This window comes from Adiantum capillus-veneris, chromosome 18, assembly GCF_014529385.1.
Source record: "Adiantum capillus-veneris isolate H3 chromosome 18, ASM1452938v2, whole genome shotgun sequence".
In the NCBI taxonomy this organism is placed as follows: Eukaryota; Viridiplantae; Streptophyta; class Polypodiopsida; order Polypodiales; family Pteridaceae; genus Adiantum; species Adiantum capillus-veneris.
Window position 1 is genome coordinate 85,904,287 of NC_140948.1, and position 21,003 is coordinate 85,925,289.

Here is a 21,003-nt window from a genome sequence, read left to right on the forward strand (position 1 = left end):
CAAGGGTTTTAGATTGCAAAGGCTACCCCGAGGGTTACATGTGCAATATTATTTGCATTTCACTAATTTCAATTAGTGTTCCTAGGCCTTTGCAGGCGGGAAATTTTGGCACGTGCCTTTCACTATGTATAAGCGAACACTATGTTCAACCTCTGGGTACGCATTTGGTTTTGTTTTGTTTCTATGTTTTGGTTTCCTTTTCCAAGTAGGATGCATAAACTTCTATGTTTTCATCCATTTTTGCTCGTCAGTGAGATGACAAGCTTATGTATGAGCCAATAAATTTAGGTTGTAGTGTCCAAAATAAGTTTGTGCATTACATAATTATGGACCCACTTGTAGGGTTTGATTTGGCACATGTTGTCACATGGGATACAACATGGTCTAGGAACTCAAGGAGTTCGGTTTAGCCAGTGTGGAGTAAGGATAATGAGGGTCCCTCTCACTCATGTCGTGGAGTGTTTGCAATTACCTCCACACACAAGTACATTTCGTACTTGAAGGATGTTCTTTTTTTAGACATCCTTACGTGATACATATTCCACATGTGGAGAATATGAGTCTCTAGGACTGACACTGACGTCTGTCATATCAATTATGTGTCACGATGAAGTCGCTAAGCGCTGGTCAAATCCGTTTTCTAGACAATTTTTAGCATGATATATGTATTAGAAACAATTTCAGTGGCCAAAAATTGTCGGACACGCAGAATGACTTGTTAAGATTACAGGTGTAGCTAAAAAACATTAACGGATGTTTTTTAATGCATATAGCAAGGCTATGAGTTGTTAATGAAAAGATTTCATTGTTTGTACCTCAAAGTGATTGATGTTTCACCTTCTATTATGGTTCAAACATTTCAGTCAGGCTTGCAAATGATTGTAATACATTGAACTATTTACACTCCTCTTTATGTGTGCTATGAGAATCACATTCGCCATAAGTATTGGCAAGTATGATCATGGTATGCAGGTTCGGATCTGTTTTTTCTAAATGCATGCATACTAGGTGTTATGGGCCCTAGTGTTTAGCGAAAGCTGATTTGGGGCGGCATACATATTCATCACATTAGTTGCTCATGAATAATTTTGCACTCTATGTGTAGTATCTCTATGATATTGATTTTGGATCTACCAATAACCAATAGAGGTCATGGCTCAGTTTGGGTGCTTGTGGATCTTTCAAGTTAACCAAGATGGTTATTGAGAAAATTGTGGACTCCTCAGCAATGTTAACCGATGCTGTGCTCCCCGTTTACCATTCATTTGGGAAGACTGTCTATAAATCGTGGGGAAACACACCTTAGTACTGTTGGTATCCAAAGGGATAGGTAGATTAGGCAGATTACAAAGTATAATCTTGTGCTAAAGGATATGTGACATGCATATGTTAGCACCAAGCAATCCAATTAGTAAACATTTATTGCGCTAGTTGGAGCTTCATGTATAGTTTAGGTTCTCAATCTTAAACACTAGTTATGGTGTGGGCTTTTACTGATACAAGAATATAACAAGTCAAGGACTTAAACTTGACTGATGAGTTACGTCAGCAAGCTACTTTCATGGAAAGTGAAAAGAGGTACTCTTTTGTGTACATCTTACTTGTGATAACTCTTTTAGCATATTCAAGTGAGTTCTAAATGGACTTTATACGTTGTGTTGTATATGAGATGGTTACACCAACATGGTTGCAAAGGGATAACAATGTGGAAAATATGGATGTCATTCATGATTTCATTGAACCTCTCGCACAACCATGTTCCCATCAAATGAACAGCTGGATCCATGAAGGATGCCAGTGTGAAACACATTAGTTTATCACCACTCTTGTTGTTTAGGACAAAAACGCTTCTCCAAGGGAGGATTAATGCATGCCAAGGGCAAAAACCTCGATGGTCAAGGACTAGGCCGAAGAGGGCGGTTGCTAGTGTGGATAGGGAATGAGGCCCAAGGGGCTATATAAAGAGAGGTTAGGAGGATCATTCCTAGGCAGTCCCACCAGGGGATTCACACATCTAGCGATAAAGGATGTTGTAGGTTCCAACAATATCAAAGATGACAATGACGGTGATAGTCCACTTTCTCCTTCATCACCTGGTTTAACAATGGGTGAACAACATACCAATATTGCACAAGGTATAAATGGGAAGGGTGGCAAACAGGCAGATTAGACAAAGGCAGAGGAGGATCAGATTTAGTCTGATAAGAACTAACAACAGATCCAACATCAGTCCACCAAACAACACAATGCTTTAGAAGTTCAGGGGTTGGCAAAAGGGAAAGATATTTGGAGGATAGACATGGATTCATATACATATCTAGATTATTATGCTAAATTGCTAAGCGTGGACAAGCCCATGGTGAAGCAGAAGGCTACTCAAATCCAAGAGTACTTGCATGATGAGACTGCCTATTTCGACTTAGAACGTTTTCAAATATTATATCTAGGAGCTAGAAGAATGGTAGAGCAATCGTAGATATTAAGCTATCATGAAAAAAACACTTGTAAATTATCCCCTCATCCAAGTACTATTCTATTTTTGGAGAGAGTTCTAGAATACATGATTTCTGCTAATGATATGGTAGTCAACCCACAATTGGACCAACCTTCTACAATGAGTTTACAAAGTTTATCACAACTTGAATTCCTAATTGGTAATCGACCATCATATAGATGCATGAGAGATATTTGAGTACAAATCAAGGCTATGTTTGCATAGCTATAGATTTCCAAGAATGTTTTGGATCAAAAAGTCAAAACATTGCTAGAAAATAATGCTACTAGTAATAGAGGATCCTAGAATAGAATGAGCCTTCAACAATAGGAAATGGTTTTGGAAATTGTCTTTCAGCTGACTCAATTCTTTTTTTTTAAATGATGCTACATGAGACTAGAATTGTTACAAATTTTATCACATTTGTGTTTGATTCACCTTCTCTATTGTATATTTGTCAATCAAGGATACAGAGTTGCCACAATTCTTCCCTACCCTTTAGCCAAAGTACAATGAGCCGACTAATCAACATAAGTCCTTGAAGATAGTGGATCAATTAAGAGAATGTAAAGCAGACTGGGTTGCATGGAAGATTGCTCTTAATGACATTAAACAAAAATCAATTATGTCTGAGTTGAAGGAGGATTTGCATCACTTTAGAGGAAGGATTTAGTGGAGAGATCAAATAAGGCAATTGATTCAACTAAGTAAAGAGCTTCTTCAACAATCCATTGAAGCTTTCAAAACCCTAGAAAAGTAACCAGTGAGTAAATTTGCATCAAAGCCACTGTTCAAAGTGACGGATGGGGCTTTACTTGAAGTAAGGATCAAGGAAAATCAACCATTACTAGAGGAATGGATTCACACAGCATCACTATCTCACAAAATTTATAGAGACAGATTAACCAGGGGAAGGAATACCTTGTATGAGGGTGATACAAAGATGTGGAATGCTCCGACACAATACAAAATGGAGATGATGACTAATTACAGGGAGTAGCTAGAGCAAGAATCTATATTTTGGCTTGTTCAATAGAAGAAGGTTGAAACTAGTGCTCAAGGTACAGATCAATGTATAGCAATTCAATCTCCACCTCTGTCTATTTGGAATCTCACAAGCAAGAAGGCTCCACATGAAAAGGAAACACTACTTCCCTAGAGAGTGTCCAGATATGCAAGCCATTGCATAAGCATAAAGAGTTGAGAAGCCCAACCTCAGCTTCAAAGAATTATAGTGTTACAATGCCCAATACAACTTGCAATATGTTGCAGAAGACTGAACTAGAATGAAAGTGGGTAGATTCAGACCTCTCCTCCAAGGATATCAGTCATTTTTAGCAATATAACTGGTTTTGGAAATATTCCCAAATTCAAAGAATGGAGGGAAGAAAATAGGCATAGTAGGAATAAACACCAGTCGATAATCAGATCAATAATAAGAATTGGGAATTATCAAGCTCAATTACCATGATAATTGTACCGGGAACACTCAATCAGAGGCCTAATCCGACACATATAAATAAGTTCCATTACTCATTTTGCAGGATATATCATAACCAATGGTATCTATTGTTGTTACTAGTCATTTGTGAGTGTAGTCTACTCTTATACTCTTTTGGCATTTACTCTAATCATTACTTAGCTCTTACTATTATACTTTATATCAGTTTTACTCTTATCTAAGTATACACTCAAAGTTAAATTTTAGTGTTAGTCTCTTATCTCCGTTTTAATAGAGTCCTTCTCTGATCTTGTCTCTAAAGTCTGCTTACGTGATCTGATCAGCTCATCCAACCTCAAATAGATATCAAAAGTGACCAGCTCGTTAACTCTAACAATCCAACCTCAAATAGATATCAAAAGTGACCAGCTCATTCCATTTTGCAAAAATGTAGATAGTGAAAATAGACCCTAATAAAAAATTAGATCAATAGTAGGAACTAGACATAATTGAGCTCAGCTACCACGATGAATGTACAAGCAATAGTTAGTGAGAGGCCTAGTCTGATACCTATAAATAAGGCCCATTACTCATTTTGCAGAATCTATCATTATCACACATCATTTTCGAGTCTAGTTTACAATTCTTTTGACATTTACTTTGAGTATCAATTGGCTCTCACTATTGTAAGGGCTACCAATTGTACTCTTATCTGAATAAACATTTTAGTTTCAATTTCAATATCAGTTTCTTGTCTATATTTCAATTCAGTCTTTGTTTCATCTTGTATATGAACTTTGCTTACCTGATGTAATCTGAATAACTCTAACAATCCAACATATAATAGATGTTAGAAGTGACTAACTTATCCCAAAAAAGACATAAACCATCCTATCATTGCTTTGTGGGACTCAAAGACACTTTTCATGACGAGATGCCATATGGACATCCAATCTCCTTTTAGTTGCTACCATCAATGGTTGTCTAGCATATGTCCCTAACTTTAATTGTGTAACTATATACACATGTTTGTTTTAACCCCATTAGTATTTCCTGTGTGCTTGAGAATCCATGTGTATCCTTGAAAATTTATTGTGAACTCTTAAGCCTGCGTACAATCACCTACATAAATCGTTTGTAGTTGATAGTAACACAACATCCACTATCATATTGTACATTATTCCAAGAAATCGAGTGAATATCAATCCTAGGTGGTCGAGTACGAAAGGAAATGAAAAGGCAAAGGTAAGAATAAACAAAAAACATAGATCATACACATATTAGAAGCAGCATATGAGTTAAAAGTAAAAAATAGACAATCCTAAAAACTTCGCACAAAAGTGAAATTAGAGTTTGCAAGAATCCTGAGTTGAGTCAATGTTATCCCTAGCTTTAATTGTGTAGCTATATACACATGTTTGTTTTAACTCCATTAGTATTTCCTTCCAACGGTGTGCTTGAGAAGCCATGTGTATCCTTGAAAGTTTATTGTAACCTCTTGAGTTTGCGTACAATCACCTACATAAATTGTTTCTAGTTTGATAGTAACACGACCAGTGTCATATTGTACATTATTGCAAGAAATCAAGTCAATATCAATCCTAGGTGGTTGAGTACAAAGAGAAGTGCACAGAACAATGAAGGGCTTCAATAGATAGTGGCTATCATTGAGGAGAATGCAAAACAAATGAGGAAAACGAGATTCGATTCTCTGCATCTTTTTGGAAGAAACAAGTGTCATTGAAGAAAGAGATGCAAATTGCAAGGTGGAGAGAGGATAAACATACTATAGTCGAAAGAGGAAGGGAATGACAAACACAATTTTGGAGAGACCCCCTTTAAAATAAGGAGACAAAACTTGACAAACACTAGAGAGAGAAAAGATTTACTTTTATCCTAATTTTTAAATTCAATTTTTTTATTCGACAAGTAATTTTCATTTTATACTAAAAAGATTTATGTTTCACCACCTCTAGACGTACAAATTTGACCACTCACTTTTAGGCCTTATCATACCCACCATTTTTCGTTCATACATCCATCCATTTGTCCATTCTATAAATCCCATAGAAAATAAAGAGACCCTCTTAGAGGCCATTCTCTCCATAATGGCTAGACTTTCTATCGAAGTTTGAATTTCATTAAGCTTTGTCTCTTTAAGTGGTCAATTAACTTTCGAGGGGTCCACCTCAAAACATGTACATGTAGCATGCAAGTTCACATGAAAGGGTTTTTTATATTTCAAGATGTTATAGAGTTACATATACATGAGGAGTTTGAAAATGTAAACTTGAATAAAACTTATAGGTTTATATGTAAAACAGCGTTACAAGTACATCTTGAATACATGTGCTATAGGTTTTTTTAGAGCTAGAACCTTCAGCATTGCCTGTTTTGGTGAAGTATATATGGAAAGCAGTTTTGTAAATACCTCTTCAATACATGTGTCATAAGTATTTTTCAAAGGCGGAACCCTCGAGCATTGCCTCCTACCATTGGTTGCTCTTGGATACAAATGCTATAGGTACTTTTGAAAGGTGGGACCCCCCAAGCATTCTCTACTACGATTGGTGGCTAGCTACTAGAATTTCTCATCGTTGATTATCCACCAAAGATTCAAGTTAAATCTTCCAATTATTTTAGTGAAATCATCATTGTCAATTTTTGAATTTTAAGGTGGCCTAGTTTGACTAGGCAATGTATCAAATTTCATGTACATTCTATTGGTGCGTCTTTGATACATTCCCAAATTGAGTGATAAATCTCTTTTTCAGTAATGTCTTGCTAAATAGTTTTGCACATGCCACCTTAAGAGTTATGTAAGCCCTAAATAATGATTTGCGTTTACAAATAAGAAGGGCATCTATGGGAAGACACTAATTTGAACAATCTATACTATATATTAAGGAGACTGGTTTTCCAGTGTCACGTATCGCAATTTCCTTTGTCCGGCTACAGTGAGGACAGTGCGCACGCAAAGGGGGGAGAGAGAGAGAGCGACAGCCTTTGGCCGCCGGCCACACTAGTATACCTAATGGCTTCAAAAGAAATAAATTCACTACCTATAGTGAATAGTGCAAAGAAGCTCTAAAGAAAAGAAAACGCTAGAGACGAGGCAAAGAAAAAATAAATAAATGAATCAATTCCCACTTTAAGGTCGAAAAGCTCTTTATATAGAGATGAAAAGTCCTTTGACTTTCCTTCCACGAGGCTTTTCATTTCCTAAGCTCGCCTTTCACTTATGCATTTGAGATGTTTTGAAAGAATTTTTATTTTTCCGAGATTGGGGAGCCCTACCTACTGGGAAGACACTAGTTTGAACAGATAATCACTACAAGAGCAACACTCCCACCGAAATGAATTTGAAAACCATCATTAAAAGATTGAATTACACCATGTACAATGCTTGTTTAAAAGGTCTTATAATGGATTACACTTGTGAGTCACACATAAATGGCTCCATGAGTAGATGCAAACCATTGGGTTTCATCAGTTAGCTGAGCCTGCACCAAATAAAAAGAAAGAAAACCTTTACTCTGTAACATGAAAGGGAAACAAATCTTCAAGATAATGCCGATACCAATTAAAATAAAGATCTTCGTAAACAGAAAGGCATATGAAAACATTCAGTTGCTCTTGTTGTCTGTTTCCTACTTTCTAACCATTTTTGCACCTTGTGTGTGTGCATACCAATGTTCGGGAGAAATGTGTCTCAGCTTAAGCTTAATACCGTGCCGTTTTCAATTTCCAAAATGCCGGTTGAGGGCAAGACGAAAAGGAGAAATTCTGCCCCAAAATAGAGGAAAATAATGTAAAAACTTGAAAAAATAAGTAATTCTCTAAAATTTCCTCTTGACAAACTCAAGGAAAGGAATTTTGTATTTTGGAAAAATGATTTTTTCCGCGCACTCGTGCATAGGCAAGTGTGTCTGTACTTTGGGGGTCCTAGGAACATGTGCACTCCCCATGAGAAAACCAAGTATGTCTAGTACGATTTTGGAATGTTTGTTTTCAGCGAAAGATGCAAATAAAGATGAGGCTCGCTAAATTCTCCTTGTAACACACAATATGCATAATATTTTTGTAGTAGTGCACTCTTAAATGCATACGCAATGCTTTTTTTCACGCATTGCAAGTTGACATGGATCGTTGAGGTCGATCCACAACTAAAATTAGGCACCAAGATCAAAGGTGCTCTCAACTCTTAGATCCTCTAGGTGAATTAGTGTCAAATGATCATAGGTTTAGGGTTTAGGGTTTAGGGACAATTCACCCTAGTTAACACTCAGTTCACCTCTACTTCGCTACGGGCTTCGATGGCCAAGGTTGTCCACAATTGCTATTGGTTCTGGACCCCTCCGCCACAATGTATGTGTGGTGTCCCTTTCTTGTTTGCGTATTTATTCCCTATTAATTCACATGCTTCTTCCCTCTCGTCCATGTTACTAATTTTTTCTTGTTTCTTCTGGATTATCAACCCCATGAGCTTTGCCTTCTTTTTATGATCAGACACTTTTCAAAATTGATCTTTATTTCTGTCTTTCTTTTTTGACACTACCTAGAATTCCAGTTGGACTTTTCTCTAGAGTGCTTTCTTGTTTGTGATCTCTCGACTCCTAGAGGAGTCGCAAAGTCGCAAACACAGGAGAGGGGTGTTCTGATGGTGCTCTAGATATAAATAAAAAAGTTGAGATTATATATCTAAAGATAACATTTCTGATTTAGATACCATTTCTAACGGCCTTTTGCTTGATGTACATTATGAGATACCGATATTCGGATCATATCTTTATGCAAGCACCAACATAAGAAGTTTTGGACAAATTCTCACAATAAATCCCACATCGTGACTTACCTCAACATCATGAGCTTCTGTGAGGGGGGCACCGCATATCTAGCTAGATACGATTGGGGGCAGGGGAGGTACCCCTGCCTCCAATCCTACCTAGCTAGGTATGCGGTGCCTCTCGAGCAGAAGCTCATGATATTATGCATTGTATAAAAAAGACTCCATTTCCTTACATGAGAAAATTTAGTCCATCAATTCAAAAGCTAAAACCTACATCACTCTCATCATGTTATGTTGTAAGAGGAGACCCCATCTATTATGATTTTCAAGGAGTCGAACGACAAGTGGAACTCAAGAAATGCATTGCTTTCATGAACATGCTCTTAAACACACTCTTCTTACGATACAAAGCAATCAAGGTATTCTAGTTCATTGTGAAGTGGACAAAAAGCAACACACAGATGTGTCTTACTATGAAATTAATGAATTTAACAATATTAAGATTTTTCAATATTCAGAGATGCTCCCACTACTTTCCACAGCTTAGTAATACCGTTCACTTCTACGATTTTGAAAAGGTGGAATCTTTTTAGATCCCCCCCCCCCCCCCCCCCCCCCCCCCCCCCCCCCCCCTCTATCACTTGAGGAACTTCAAGTAAGCATGGGAGCCCACAGCCACACATGCATAGCTCATTTTCTTGATTTCTTGTGCTTGATAAATATCTTGCAGTATTAAAACTTAGATGTGCAGGGAAACCTACATGTGTAGGCGTGGAGTAGAGGCAAGATGTGGTATTCGTTGCTATAGGTGCACAGGCTCCAAGAGAGGCACTTGTGTATCACACATGCCTAGCTGATGACAGAGGGACAAGATGTGGTATTCGTTGCTATAGGTGCACAGGCTCCAAGAGAGGCACTTGTGTATCAAACATGCCTGGCTGATGACAGAGGGACGACGATGGGACAAAGGGGAATGGGGCTCTAAAGCCACGGACACGAAGAAGCGATATTCGTTGCACAAGTCAAGCATGGGGTTGCGATTCCTCAGAGCACTAAGGAGCATGGGGTCTTAAATGAAACCTCGGTCTGAGAAGTCCGAGCACAAAAGCAGATCAGAGGCGCATCGCTGTCTGATTGATCTGAAAAAAGTAAACTCAGAACAGATTTTGTAAACTCGGACTTCGAGAAAGTAAACTCAGACCAGCATAAGTAAAAGTAAACACACATGCATTGCAATGAATTGTAAGTGGGTGCATGGATAGCACACGCCTTGGACTACAGGGACCCAAGTTTTGAAACTCGAATGCCGCAGATTCTTTGGGACCATCCATGTTCCTCGAGATTATGTGTCGCTCCACATCGTAGGTCCCAGCACTTGGACATGATGGGATTTAGTGTTGTGGAGAGCCCATGGGAGCATCACGTACGAGGGACGTCAACATGTAGTTTTTTTCGGGTGGGCATGAGCTAATACGTATTTACTTGGCAAAGTGAAGAGTTAGTGCCCAGAAAAGAAAAACTTGCGCGAATTAAAACCTGAGCTGGAGGAAAGAGTCGGAGGAGTCGTCGTCAGAGTCCCTCGACGGCTGGTGCGAGATGCTGTGGGAGCTGCATGCCGACGTGGCCTTGTCAGCCTGTAGCCCGCAGCCCTGCCACTTGGCCCGATGCAGCGCCTCCACCTGCACTCCACCCATTTGTCAACGTCGTCAATATTTCCCACATTGTGGACTTACCTCAACATCATGAGCTTCTGTGAGGGAGGTGCCGCATACCTAGTTGGGTACGATTGGGGGTAGGGGACCGCCAGCCCCCCCCCCCCCCACCCCCCCAAAACCCCCACCGGGCCGACGGTCCCCTATCCCCAATCGTACCTAGCTAGGTATGCGGTGCCTCTCGAGCATAAGCTCATGATGTTATGCATTGTATGAAAAACATTGAGAAAGACTCCGTTTTCCTACATGAGAAAATTTCTAAATCTTTTTGTCATATTAATACCACCAGCACATCTCTGCTTATCTGCATCATCACCAGCTTCCATAAACTATTTACCTCTTTCCGCAGTTTTTCATTCTCCCTTAGCAGCTCTTCCTGCATGCACACCACCAACTTTTAAACCACTAAATCCCCTTCAATCAAATACATATATTCACTCACTCTGATCACACCCACATCCTACCTTTTTCAGCGATTCCTCCTTCTCTGCTGTCCTCAACCGCTCCTGCAATATCCCACATCATCATGCGCACCATCGGTCCTTCTATCAATTATTAATTACGTATTGCTTGCCAACACTCCCAAGCTTCTCATTATTTATGGCTACGAAATCAGAGCATACATCAACCTCCAAGTACAATACTTTACATGCCTGCCTTTCCCGGATGCTACGCAAAATGCTTTCCCCTTCTCTCTCCAAGCACACCAGCTCCTCCATTGACAAAACCTCGAGCGCCTCCGCCGCTCCACTCCTCTTCCTACACCACCAGTCTCACATAAATGTATCTCGTCCAACTAGCTCCTCGATGTTGATTTTAGTTATAAGAGAAATATTACCCCTCCTCTCTTTTGAGCCTTTGGCATTCCTGCTTTAGGTGCATCAACTTCTGTCCATAGCAACAATAATTCACAATAAGATGTTGATTCATGTCTTAGCTCTCAAGTCCTGCTCAATTGTATGCTCATCCACGGAATTATGACCTTTAAGCTAGCGACTTAAGATAGCTTGCTAGGAGGAGGAAATTAGTAAAGACGGAGAGCTCAACCCTAAATCGCACTAGAACTTAAACATTGACATGAAAAAGGGAGTGGGGTGTGTGTGTGTGTGTATATATGTGAGAGAGAGAGAGAGAGATGTCAACTTTGGTTCTCCACTCTGGTTTGACATGGGGGGAGACGGTTTGAGTGGTTTCACATTGGGCCATAGGCCTTCCCCCTTTTGATGGCCATAGACGGGGTCCCACTTGGTGCCCACTGTAGTTGAAGTGGAGGATAAAGAGGAAAGTCGACACGGGGCTGGTCTTGCCCAAGCAAGAAAATACCATGACAATATCTTAAAAAATGAACTAATTGAATTGGACTTGTGTCCGGTGAGCATAGACAAATGTAAAAAACGCCTTAGGAGGGCCCCCTTTTGATGGTTTGAGGGTTTTCTTGCTAGTGTGTTAAGAGAAAGCATGTGTAGAGAGGAGAATGGTATATACTTGAGTTTTGATTGAAGTGTTAAGCCCCATAACTCTTTCCTTCCCTCCACCCCCTTCTCTTCCTCTTCTATTTTGTGTAGACAGGAGAAAGCATGTGTAGAGAGGAGAGTGGTATATACTTGAGTTATGATTGAAGTGCTAAGCCCCATAACTCTTTCCTTCCCTCCACCCCCTTCTCTTCCTCTTCTATTTTGTGAAAGCATGTGTAGAGAGGAGAGTGGTATATACTTGAGTTCCGATTGAAGTGCTAAGCCCCATAACTCATTCCTTCCCTCCACCCCCTTCTCTTCCTCTTCTATTTTGTGTTAGTCGTTGCCGATGTGTGGTTGTGCCCCCGAACCATTTGTGATGTGCAGAGAGAGAGAGAGAGAGAGAGAGAGAGAGAGAGAGAGAGAGGTTTTGTGAGCGTTGGGTGTGTGGAATTGTAGCATTTAGGGTATGTATATGGCTATTAATTCCTATAGGAGTGTGTGCATTCATCAGCCTGCTATTGAAGGTGTGTTTCTTGATCAGTGCATCATTTCAAGTGTGATTTCGAGAGGATTGGGGTCTTGTGAATGCTATTGGCTATAGATAGGAATTTTGCATATGTTTTGAGGTTTGTTCTCATTCTCACTTTCCATCTTCTAGTGTTCCCACTGAGGAGCATCTTATTGCTCATTAGAAGAAGCGGTTTTTCGACAAGAAGTGAAGGCAGCACGAAGCTACGGGTTGATCCTCACACAAATGGATGGCCGATTTTGATCTGTTTATGCTATCATTGCATATGCTGAACAAACACAACAAGATGAAAAAGATTTTATTGTTCATGCGTGATAAAGCAAAGATATGGTTTGATGCTTCAGAAGGTGAACCAAGACAAGCATGACCAACCTTGCGGACCCGATTCTTGCACGATTTTTACAAGGAAGTATCACTTGTCAAGACGTAACACTTGTCGAGATAGATGCACAATTGAAGGCTCTAAAGCAAGACGTAAGCGAAGAGTTTGACCATGTGTTTCTTGATTTTTTTGTTACCATATACATGTGGTAGTGATGTGTGTGAACACATTAGGACCGCCGGGGTATTGTTTTCCTCTTTAGGAGGTTTTTTCCCCTGTGCATTGTATATACGCCCGTCACTCTAGGGCTATCTATCTTTCCATTGCACACTAAGTAACACACTCTCTATTGTGTGCCTTGAGCTTCCTTCATCTTCTCCAAGTTGTGTGCGTTTCTCTGCAACCTTAATTCCAACAATTAGTATTAGAGCAGGTTGCGTCCTCCCGGGCTTAGTCGCCAACAACTCTACCACACGCCTCCTCATTTTTTCCGATTTCAGTGAGCTTTGGCGAGCGTTCGTCGCAGGTAGACAAAAAATTCAGGCAAGCTCTTAGAGTTTAGTCTGCTCAGATTTCTAATCGGGGTCATTTTGGCCTTCGTTTCCACTACAAACAGTATTTCACAGGCTATTTCGTCATTTTGTGAAGAATTTATGTCAGTGCCGTTTTCTGCATAGCAGGTGCCTTACAATCTTCTACGATTTATGCTATATAGCACGTGTTGTTGCCGCTTCCTTTCTCCTATTTTCGCGCAATTTTCACATCAGGTACAACATTTACCATGGCTGACAACAACACAGATGTGTTCAAGATGTTTGTTGCAGAGGTTGGGAACAATTACCCTATGTGGGCTTTATATAAGGCAGCATGTTCTTGTGTCAAAGGGCGTCTAGAATATTGTGCAGGGCATTGATGTACGTCCTGGTTCTGAGGATGTAGACAATGTTGAGGATGTTGTAGGTCTTGCTGCAAGGATTGCTGCTATTAGCGTTGTTTTGCCTACGGCAGAACAATCTCGTTGGGATGTAAAGGATGCGCAGACTCATGCATCAGCAAAATCTGCAAAACAGGATTGGAATATTCTAGCAGGTCTTTATGCAAGCCGCAATGAGGCTAAAATTGCTTTGCTGCATAAAGAGCTGGAATCGAAGATTATGCATGAGGAAGATGATATGGACACTTTCCTTGCTGGTGTCAAGGATATCAATGAGCAACTTATTTCTGCAGGTGAAGTCATTTCAGACAGTTCCCTTGTGCAAACTGTGCTTGATGCCTTACCAGATTCATACCAGACTTTTGCTAGTACTTGGAGACTAATGACCCGAGGAAATCCTGAAGTTGTCAAGTTTGATGCATTATGCACATTGCTGTTGCAAGAGTCACTTTCTAGAAAAACAGGACTAGGCAGCGTGCAACTAAATAGGCTTTTATTGCTTCTCAAAGAAAGGGTGGTAGCAGCAATGCAACCACTTCTTGTGGTTCTACTGCGAGTGGCAAAAATTTTGTTCCTAATGCTTCTTCTGGCAGTAATTCGTATGAAAATTCTCGTGATAAGGGTAAAAAGAAGTTGCGTTGCCATTATTGTAAAGCTAATGATCACCTGATCAAGTAGTGTCCTAAGTTGAAGGCCAAAGCTCAGATTGGGCTGGTTGTTTTGACACGCAAGTGTCCACAAGTGGTTTTTGTTTCATGCTTGGCAATTCATGTATATCATGGTTGAGCAAGAAGGAACCTACTGTGGCCACTTCGAGTTGTGAGGCTGAGTACAAGGCAGTCTTCATAGCTACGGTTGAGTGTATATGGCCCAGACGCCTTATGGCTGATTTGGGTGTTGGAGAGGACACTGCTAACACTATCTACACTGAAAGTCATAGCGCATTGGTAGTTGCAAGGAACCCAATTTTTCATGCTCGCACAAAGCACATTGAGGTGCATTACCACTATGTCAAGGAGAGGCTCTTAGCAAGAGAGATCAGCTTGGCTTATGTGCCAACAAAGAAAAACCTTGCAGATCTTTTCACAAAGGTATTGTCTCATGAGAAGCTCAAAGCTTTCCCAAAAGCTCTGGGCTTACTTCCCTTTGTGGACTGATCATGTCCTTAGGGCATCGCACTTCCCTTTACTCATGTGCCAGCTCTCGTTCACCGCATCACTCAAGGGGGGATTTGTTACCATATACATGTGATAGGGATGTGTGTGAACACATTGGAACCATCGGAGCATTTTTTCCTCTTTAGGAGCTTTTCCCCCCCCCGTGCATTCTATATACCCCCATCACACTAGGGCTATCCATCTTTCCATTGCACACTAAGTAACACGCTCTATTGTGTGCCTTGAGCTTCCTTCCTCTTCTCCAAGATGTGTGCATTTCTTTGCAACCCTAATTCCAATAGTTTTGACAAATGCTACGTAGAGTTAGCAGCCGCTATACAATTGGTCAATGGAGAGTACTTCAAGCTAAACAAATGCATGGCATGTTTACATCCCAAGGTGCGAGAGAAGGTGGATTTCAAGAGTCGGGAGAACTACAACAGTACAATCGTAATTGTACAAGAAAAGCATAGGAAGATCAAGAAGAAGATTGAGCACGGCGCACTCGGATATAAAGCAATGTCTTCTAGCCCACTCCCGAGTCTAAGGGTTGAAATCTAGGTAGAGAGTCAAGCAAATCAAGGCATGGCAACCATTCAACAACATTGGGTATATATGTTCAAGGTTTGTCCATGGAAATTTGCAAGAGCTTTGTTTAAGTGTAATGGACAAAGGGCAGCCAAGGGCTAGTAGAGGAAGATCTAGGCCATTGCCTTGCCGGTACTACAATTGTAGGGAGGAGGGCAACTATGCTCTAGATTTTTTGCTTCCATCCAAGGACAGAGGAAGTATGTACCCGTTATTTGGCAGAGACAAGGGAAGTTCAATGGTCAAGAGAGTACATTGTAGCTCAAAATCCAGTACCATTCAGCTCTGCCAGGTAATGATGAAGTCCCTACAGTTAATATCTTCAACATGGACAAGAAGGATGTAGATGTTCTGGCCAATAAAAGAGCACGAGGAGAAAGAGAGATGGAAATTGAACAAGATACTAGAGCTCGCAAAAGGCAAAGAGAAAGTTCATGAAGGGAGCATCCAAAGACTAGCAACAGGAGAGAACATCGCAATATTAAACAGTCGTATTTTCAACTTAGACAGGGTCATCCGGAGTATGACCTAGTAAGTGATATCCAAAACCAATAAGTAGAGATTACATTTGGACAATTACTAGCATTAAACCATAGTTAAGGAGGTAGTGGTCTAGCAGTGTCAGCAGAGCTTCCACAGGTTTGAGATGATGTGTTTGTAGTATACAATTTGTCTCTAGCGGTAGGGAATCTAGTGGATGTGCTTCCTATTATTGATCTCTTGATTGAAGAAAATATGCAAGGTCACACATATATTGATATGTATATATGTCTACTAATGGAGACTACTATGAGGGAAATTGGTATCAAAGTTGTGGTCAAGTCCAATGTGTGAACAAGGATGGCCAACCATGCCAAGGCAAGGTGTTTAGAGATAGCTCAAGATGTGAAGGTTAAAATGATGGAAAATGAATACCTCAATGATTTTTTTGTGATGAAAGCAAGAGAAAATGCTTACACTGTCTTTCTGGGGAGGCCATGGCTACTTGCAATTGGGGCTGAGCATGATTGGGAGAAGGGACTTTTCACTCTGCTAGAGAAAGAAAATGGAAGGCAGGTGATACTTTATTTCAAGACTAGGGAAATTTGTTTTCACCCTATGGTATGAGGTGATAGAAGATATTTAAAACCACGTATGAGTACGAGTCAAAGTCGACATATAATGAGGGTTCTACAAGTACAAAGAGGAAGAAAGTGACTAGTACTCGTTGAAAGTTGATACAATTTTTTTTGGGGCCACCATAGACTCCTCCAATCCCAATAAAGGTATGGAAATTGTGGGGTGGATGCAATATAAGTAGAGTGTATATTGGATAAAGGTTTGATCGAGCAAGAGAAGAAGTGCTATGTTGAGATATGTTCGTCGTATCTCAACTTATTTGCTATGGAGTACAAAGACCTAGGGGGAGCCAAAGGGATAGAGCATTGGATTTTTTTCAAGGTAGAATACAAGAGGATATTTGAATCATTTCTAATTCATCAAATTGACACAGTAGGCCATCAGCCTAAAGTTGTTGGGTATTGTGCAATGCCTTGCCAAGGAAATCTACTACAAGGTGGTGCCCCACAATTGCTCCCCTTGAGTACAAATGTGGGTTAACCAACAAGATCAATCAAACTCCGCGAGCCCTCCCACCAAGGAGGATAGTGATAATCTCACTATCATTAAAAGCAGTATTTGCCAAGCCTTTCAAGTCCCTAGATGATAGATGACAGGTCACCAAGAAAAGCAACCCAAGGTTGTGCCAAGGCAAGGAAGATCACATGAATATGTATAAGAAGAGTGCCCGCCCTCAGGGTCATTGCATAGGAGGCATGTACTCCCCCTCGAAAACAATTTGTCATTGAGTCTCATATCCTCCAATTTTAGCTAGTAGTCATAATTAGGAAGAGACTAGGGTCTAGGAGGGCCTCTTTCTCTGGCAGTTTAAGGAAGTCAAACCTTTAGTATTAAGAAAGTAATCAAAGGACAGCGTTTGAACTCAAACAAGCAAAACGGCTAGTTTATTTGAATTCAAAGTTCCCCCCAAATAGAATTTAAAATCTATCAAGTAAAACCATATCATGTAGCATGTCTATGGAAAGAGCTCGACGTGTAGATTGCAGATCTATGATCTCTACTTAAATCGGAGATCAAATGTGGGAGTTTTGGAAGGCCAAAAATCACAAAACTTTCCACCTCCTTTTTGGGGGAAAGAGTGCATCCTTTGACCACTCTTACACATCTCTTACACCCCCACCATTCTTGCACACATGGCGTACACATACTCGTCAAAATGTTAAATCACCTCCATAAGCTCATGGAAAATAAAGAGGCCCTCCTACACCCCATCCTCTTCCTAATGAAGCTCGGCTTGCTATTTTGATTCATGTGCTTAGAAAGGTTATGATACTTGCAAGTGATATCCATTTCCGGGAGCTTCTATAAAGTCAAGGAGGCACAACCAAAATCCTTATTTCAAATATCTCAAATGATGCCTCAAGATGAAATATTTGTTGTGTCTCACCAATGCTATCGAGCCCAAGAAACCGTTCGAGTTGTCTATGACCACCCGTTTTGAGATTCAAGAGTGGACTCAACTTAACCTCTAATAAGTATAATAATTGTACCTTAGTTCTCAAAATCCTAATTTTTTTACCTTCGTGAAAGTCCACCATTGGCATGACGTTCAACTCATAATGTACGGTCGAGGCCACCACGAAAGTCAAGTTAGTTATCTTCCCAACTAAGGACCTCATTCTAGTTTCTATGAGCTAGCATGGAAGAAGTTGCCTTTTTCCATGTGACCCCATGAGCTCTACTCTGCAGATAATAATTGGGTATACGCAAGCTATAAATCCACAAGGCCTTATGGAGGCAAGGAAATGCTTTGCTACAAAGGGGGATCCCCACCCCTTTGATGTCGTCTCTTTTATAGTGGTCTTCAACTTGAATTTAGAGTCAACAATGATTCAGATATATAAGTGCATTTTGCTCACCAATATGCATTCGCCATCCAAGATGAACGATCCATTCTTCTATATGTCATTGAAATCCCCAAAGAAGATTGTGGCTCCCCCAAGACCTAGGGGAAGCTAAAGGGATAGAGCTTTGGATTTTTCTCAGGGATACAAGATGAGATTTGAATCATCTATGATTCATCAAATTGACACACTAGGCCATTAGCCTAATGCTGTTTGGTACTGTGCAATGCCTTGCCAAGGAAATTTACTATAGGGTGCTGCCCCACAATTTCTTCCCTTGAGTAAAAATGTGGGTTAACCAAAAAGATCAATCAAACTTCGCGAGCCTTTCAACCAAGGAGGATAGTGGTAACTTCACTATCATTAAAAGCAACATTTGCTAGGTCTTCCAATTCCCAAAATGGTAGATGATAGATCACCAAGCAAAGCAGCCCTAGGTTTTCCCAATGCAAGGATAATATGTATAAGAGAGTGCCCGCCCTGAGGCATGCACTCCCCATAGGAAACAATGTGTCATCGTTTCTCAATCCTCCAATTCTAGCTAGCAATAAGATCTTCTTGCTATTTTGCTTCATGTTCTTAGAAAGGTTATGATACTTGACAGTGATATCCATTCCCGGGATCTTCTATGACATCAAGGAGACACAACACAAATCCTTATTTCATATATCCCAAATGATGCCTGAAGCTGAAATTTTCATCGCGTCCCGCCATTGCTGTCAAAACTAAGACACCGTTCTAGTTGTCTACGCCCACCCATTTGAGATTCAAGAGTGGACTCAGCTTAACCTCTAATAAGTATACTTATCGTACCTTACTTCTCAAAATCCTATTTCATTTGACCTCCGCAAACGTTTTCCATTGGCATGAAGTTCAGCTCATAATGTACGATCGAGGCCACCACCAAAGTCAAGCTAGTTAACTCTAATAAGTATACTTATCATACCTTTCTTCTCAAAATCCTATTTCATTTGACCTCCACAAAAGTCTTCCATTGGCATGAGGTTCAGCTCATAATGTATGGTCAAGGCCATCACCAAAGTCAAGTTAGTTGTTATCTTTACAACTAAGGACCTCAATCACATCCCCAAAGAAAATTGTGGCTCCCAAAAGACCTAGGGGGAGCTAAAGCGACAGAGCATTGGATTTTTTGCAAGGGAGGATACAAGAGGATATTTGAATCATGCCATCCGGCTAATTTGTTTGGTATAGTGCAATGTCTTGCCAAGGAAATCTGTTACAGGGTGGTGCCCCACAATTGCTCCCCTTGAGTAGAGATGTGGGTTAACCAAAAAGATCAATCAAACTCCACGAGCCTTCCCACCAAGGAGGATAGTAGTAATTTCACTATCATTAAAAGCAGCATTTGCTAGGTCTTTCAAGTCCCTAAGTTGTGGATGACAGGTCACCAAGCAAAGCAGCCCAAGGTTGTGCCAAGGCAAGGAAGATCACATGAATATTTACAAGAGAGTGCAAGCCCTTAGGGTCATTGCATAGGAGGCATGCACTCCCACTAAGAAACAGTTTGTCATCCAGTCTCAATCCTTCAATTCTAGCTAGCAGTAAGATCGGCTTGCTATTTTGCTTCATATTCTTAGAAAGGGTATGATACTTGCAAGTGATATCCATTCTCGAGAGCTTCTATGAAGTCAATGGGAGACAACCAAAATCCTTATTTCAACTATCCCAAATCGTGCCTCAAGATGAAATTTTCATCGCGTTCCACCAATGTTGTCAAAACCAAGAAACCGTTTGAGTTGTTCGCGACCACCCGTTTTGAGATTCAAGAGTGGAGTCAGCTTAACCTCTAATAAGTATACTTATCGTACCTTACTTCACAAAATCCTATATCATTTGACCTCCGCAAAAGTCCAGTGCTCGCATGACGTTCAGCTCATAATGTACGATCGAGGCCACCATCAGGGTCAACCTAGTTATCTTTCCAACTAAGGACCTCATTCCACTTGCCACGAGGTGCTATCATGGAGGAAGTTGTCTTTTTTCATGTACCTGCATCAGCTCTACTCCGCACATAATCACTGGGTATATGCAAGCTCTAAAGTCACTAAGCCTAATGGAGGTAAGGAAATGCTTGGCTACAAAAGGGAATCCTCACCCCTTTGATGTCAATTCTTTTACAGTGGTCTGACTTGATTTTGGAGTCAATGATGATTTGAATATATTAGTACATTTTGGTCGACAGTATGAATTCCCCATCCAGCGTGAACAATCCATTCTTCTATATTTCATTGACATCCCCAAAGAAGATTGTGGCTCCCAAAGGACCTAAGGGGAGCAAAAGGGACAGAGCATTGGATTTTTTGCAAGGAAGGATACAAGAGGATATTTGAATCATGCCATCAGGCTAATATTGTTTGGTATTGTGCAATGCCTTGCCAAGGAAATCTACTACAAGGTGGTGCCCCACAATTCCTCCCCTTCAGTACAGATGTGGGTTAACTAAAAATACCAATCAAACTCCACGAGCCTTCCCACCAAGGAGGATAGTGGTAGTTTCACTATCATTAAAAGCAACATTTGCAAGGTCTTCCAATTCCCAAATGGTAGATGATAGGTCACCAAGCAAAGCATACCAATGTTGTTCCAAGGCAAGGAA

General features: G+C 40.5%; 1 protein-coding gene across 4 annotated transcripts in view; it reads right to left on the reverse strand.

Annotated features, from left to right (window-relative positions):
• Window positions 1-7,292: 7,292 nt before the first annotated feature.
• Window positions 7,293-21,003, reverse strand: part of LOC147435971 (truncated transcription factor CAULIFLOWER A-like) — a 93,939-nt gene continuing 80,228 nt past the window's right edge. Inside the window, exons 3-8 of one of the 4 annotated variants that reach the window (XM_086488869.1) lie at window positions 11,275-11,324; window positions 11,090-11,195; window positions 10,901-10,942; window positions 10,774-10,812; window positions 10,261-10,403; window positions 7,293-7,438 (exon numbers count right to left, since the gene is read on the reverse strand). In XM_086488869.1, the coding sequence (XP_086344995.1) occupies window positions 7,429-7,438; window positions 10,261-10,403; window positions 10,774-10,812; window positions 10,901-10,942; window positions 11,090-11,195; window positions 11,275-11,324 (390 nt within the window). In that variant the 3' untranslated portion in view covers window positions 7,293-7,428. Of the gene's footprint in view, window positions 7,439-9,392; window positions 9,864-10,260; window positions 10,404-10,682; window positions 10,813-10,900; window positions 10,943-11,089; window positions 11,196-11,274; window positions 11,325-21,003 lie in introns of those variants that run through there. The other 3 variants (XM_086488868.1, XM_086488870.1, XM_086488871.1) reach the window with 3 other exon arrangements.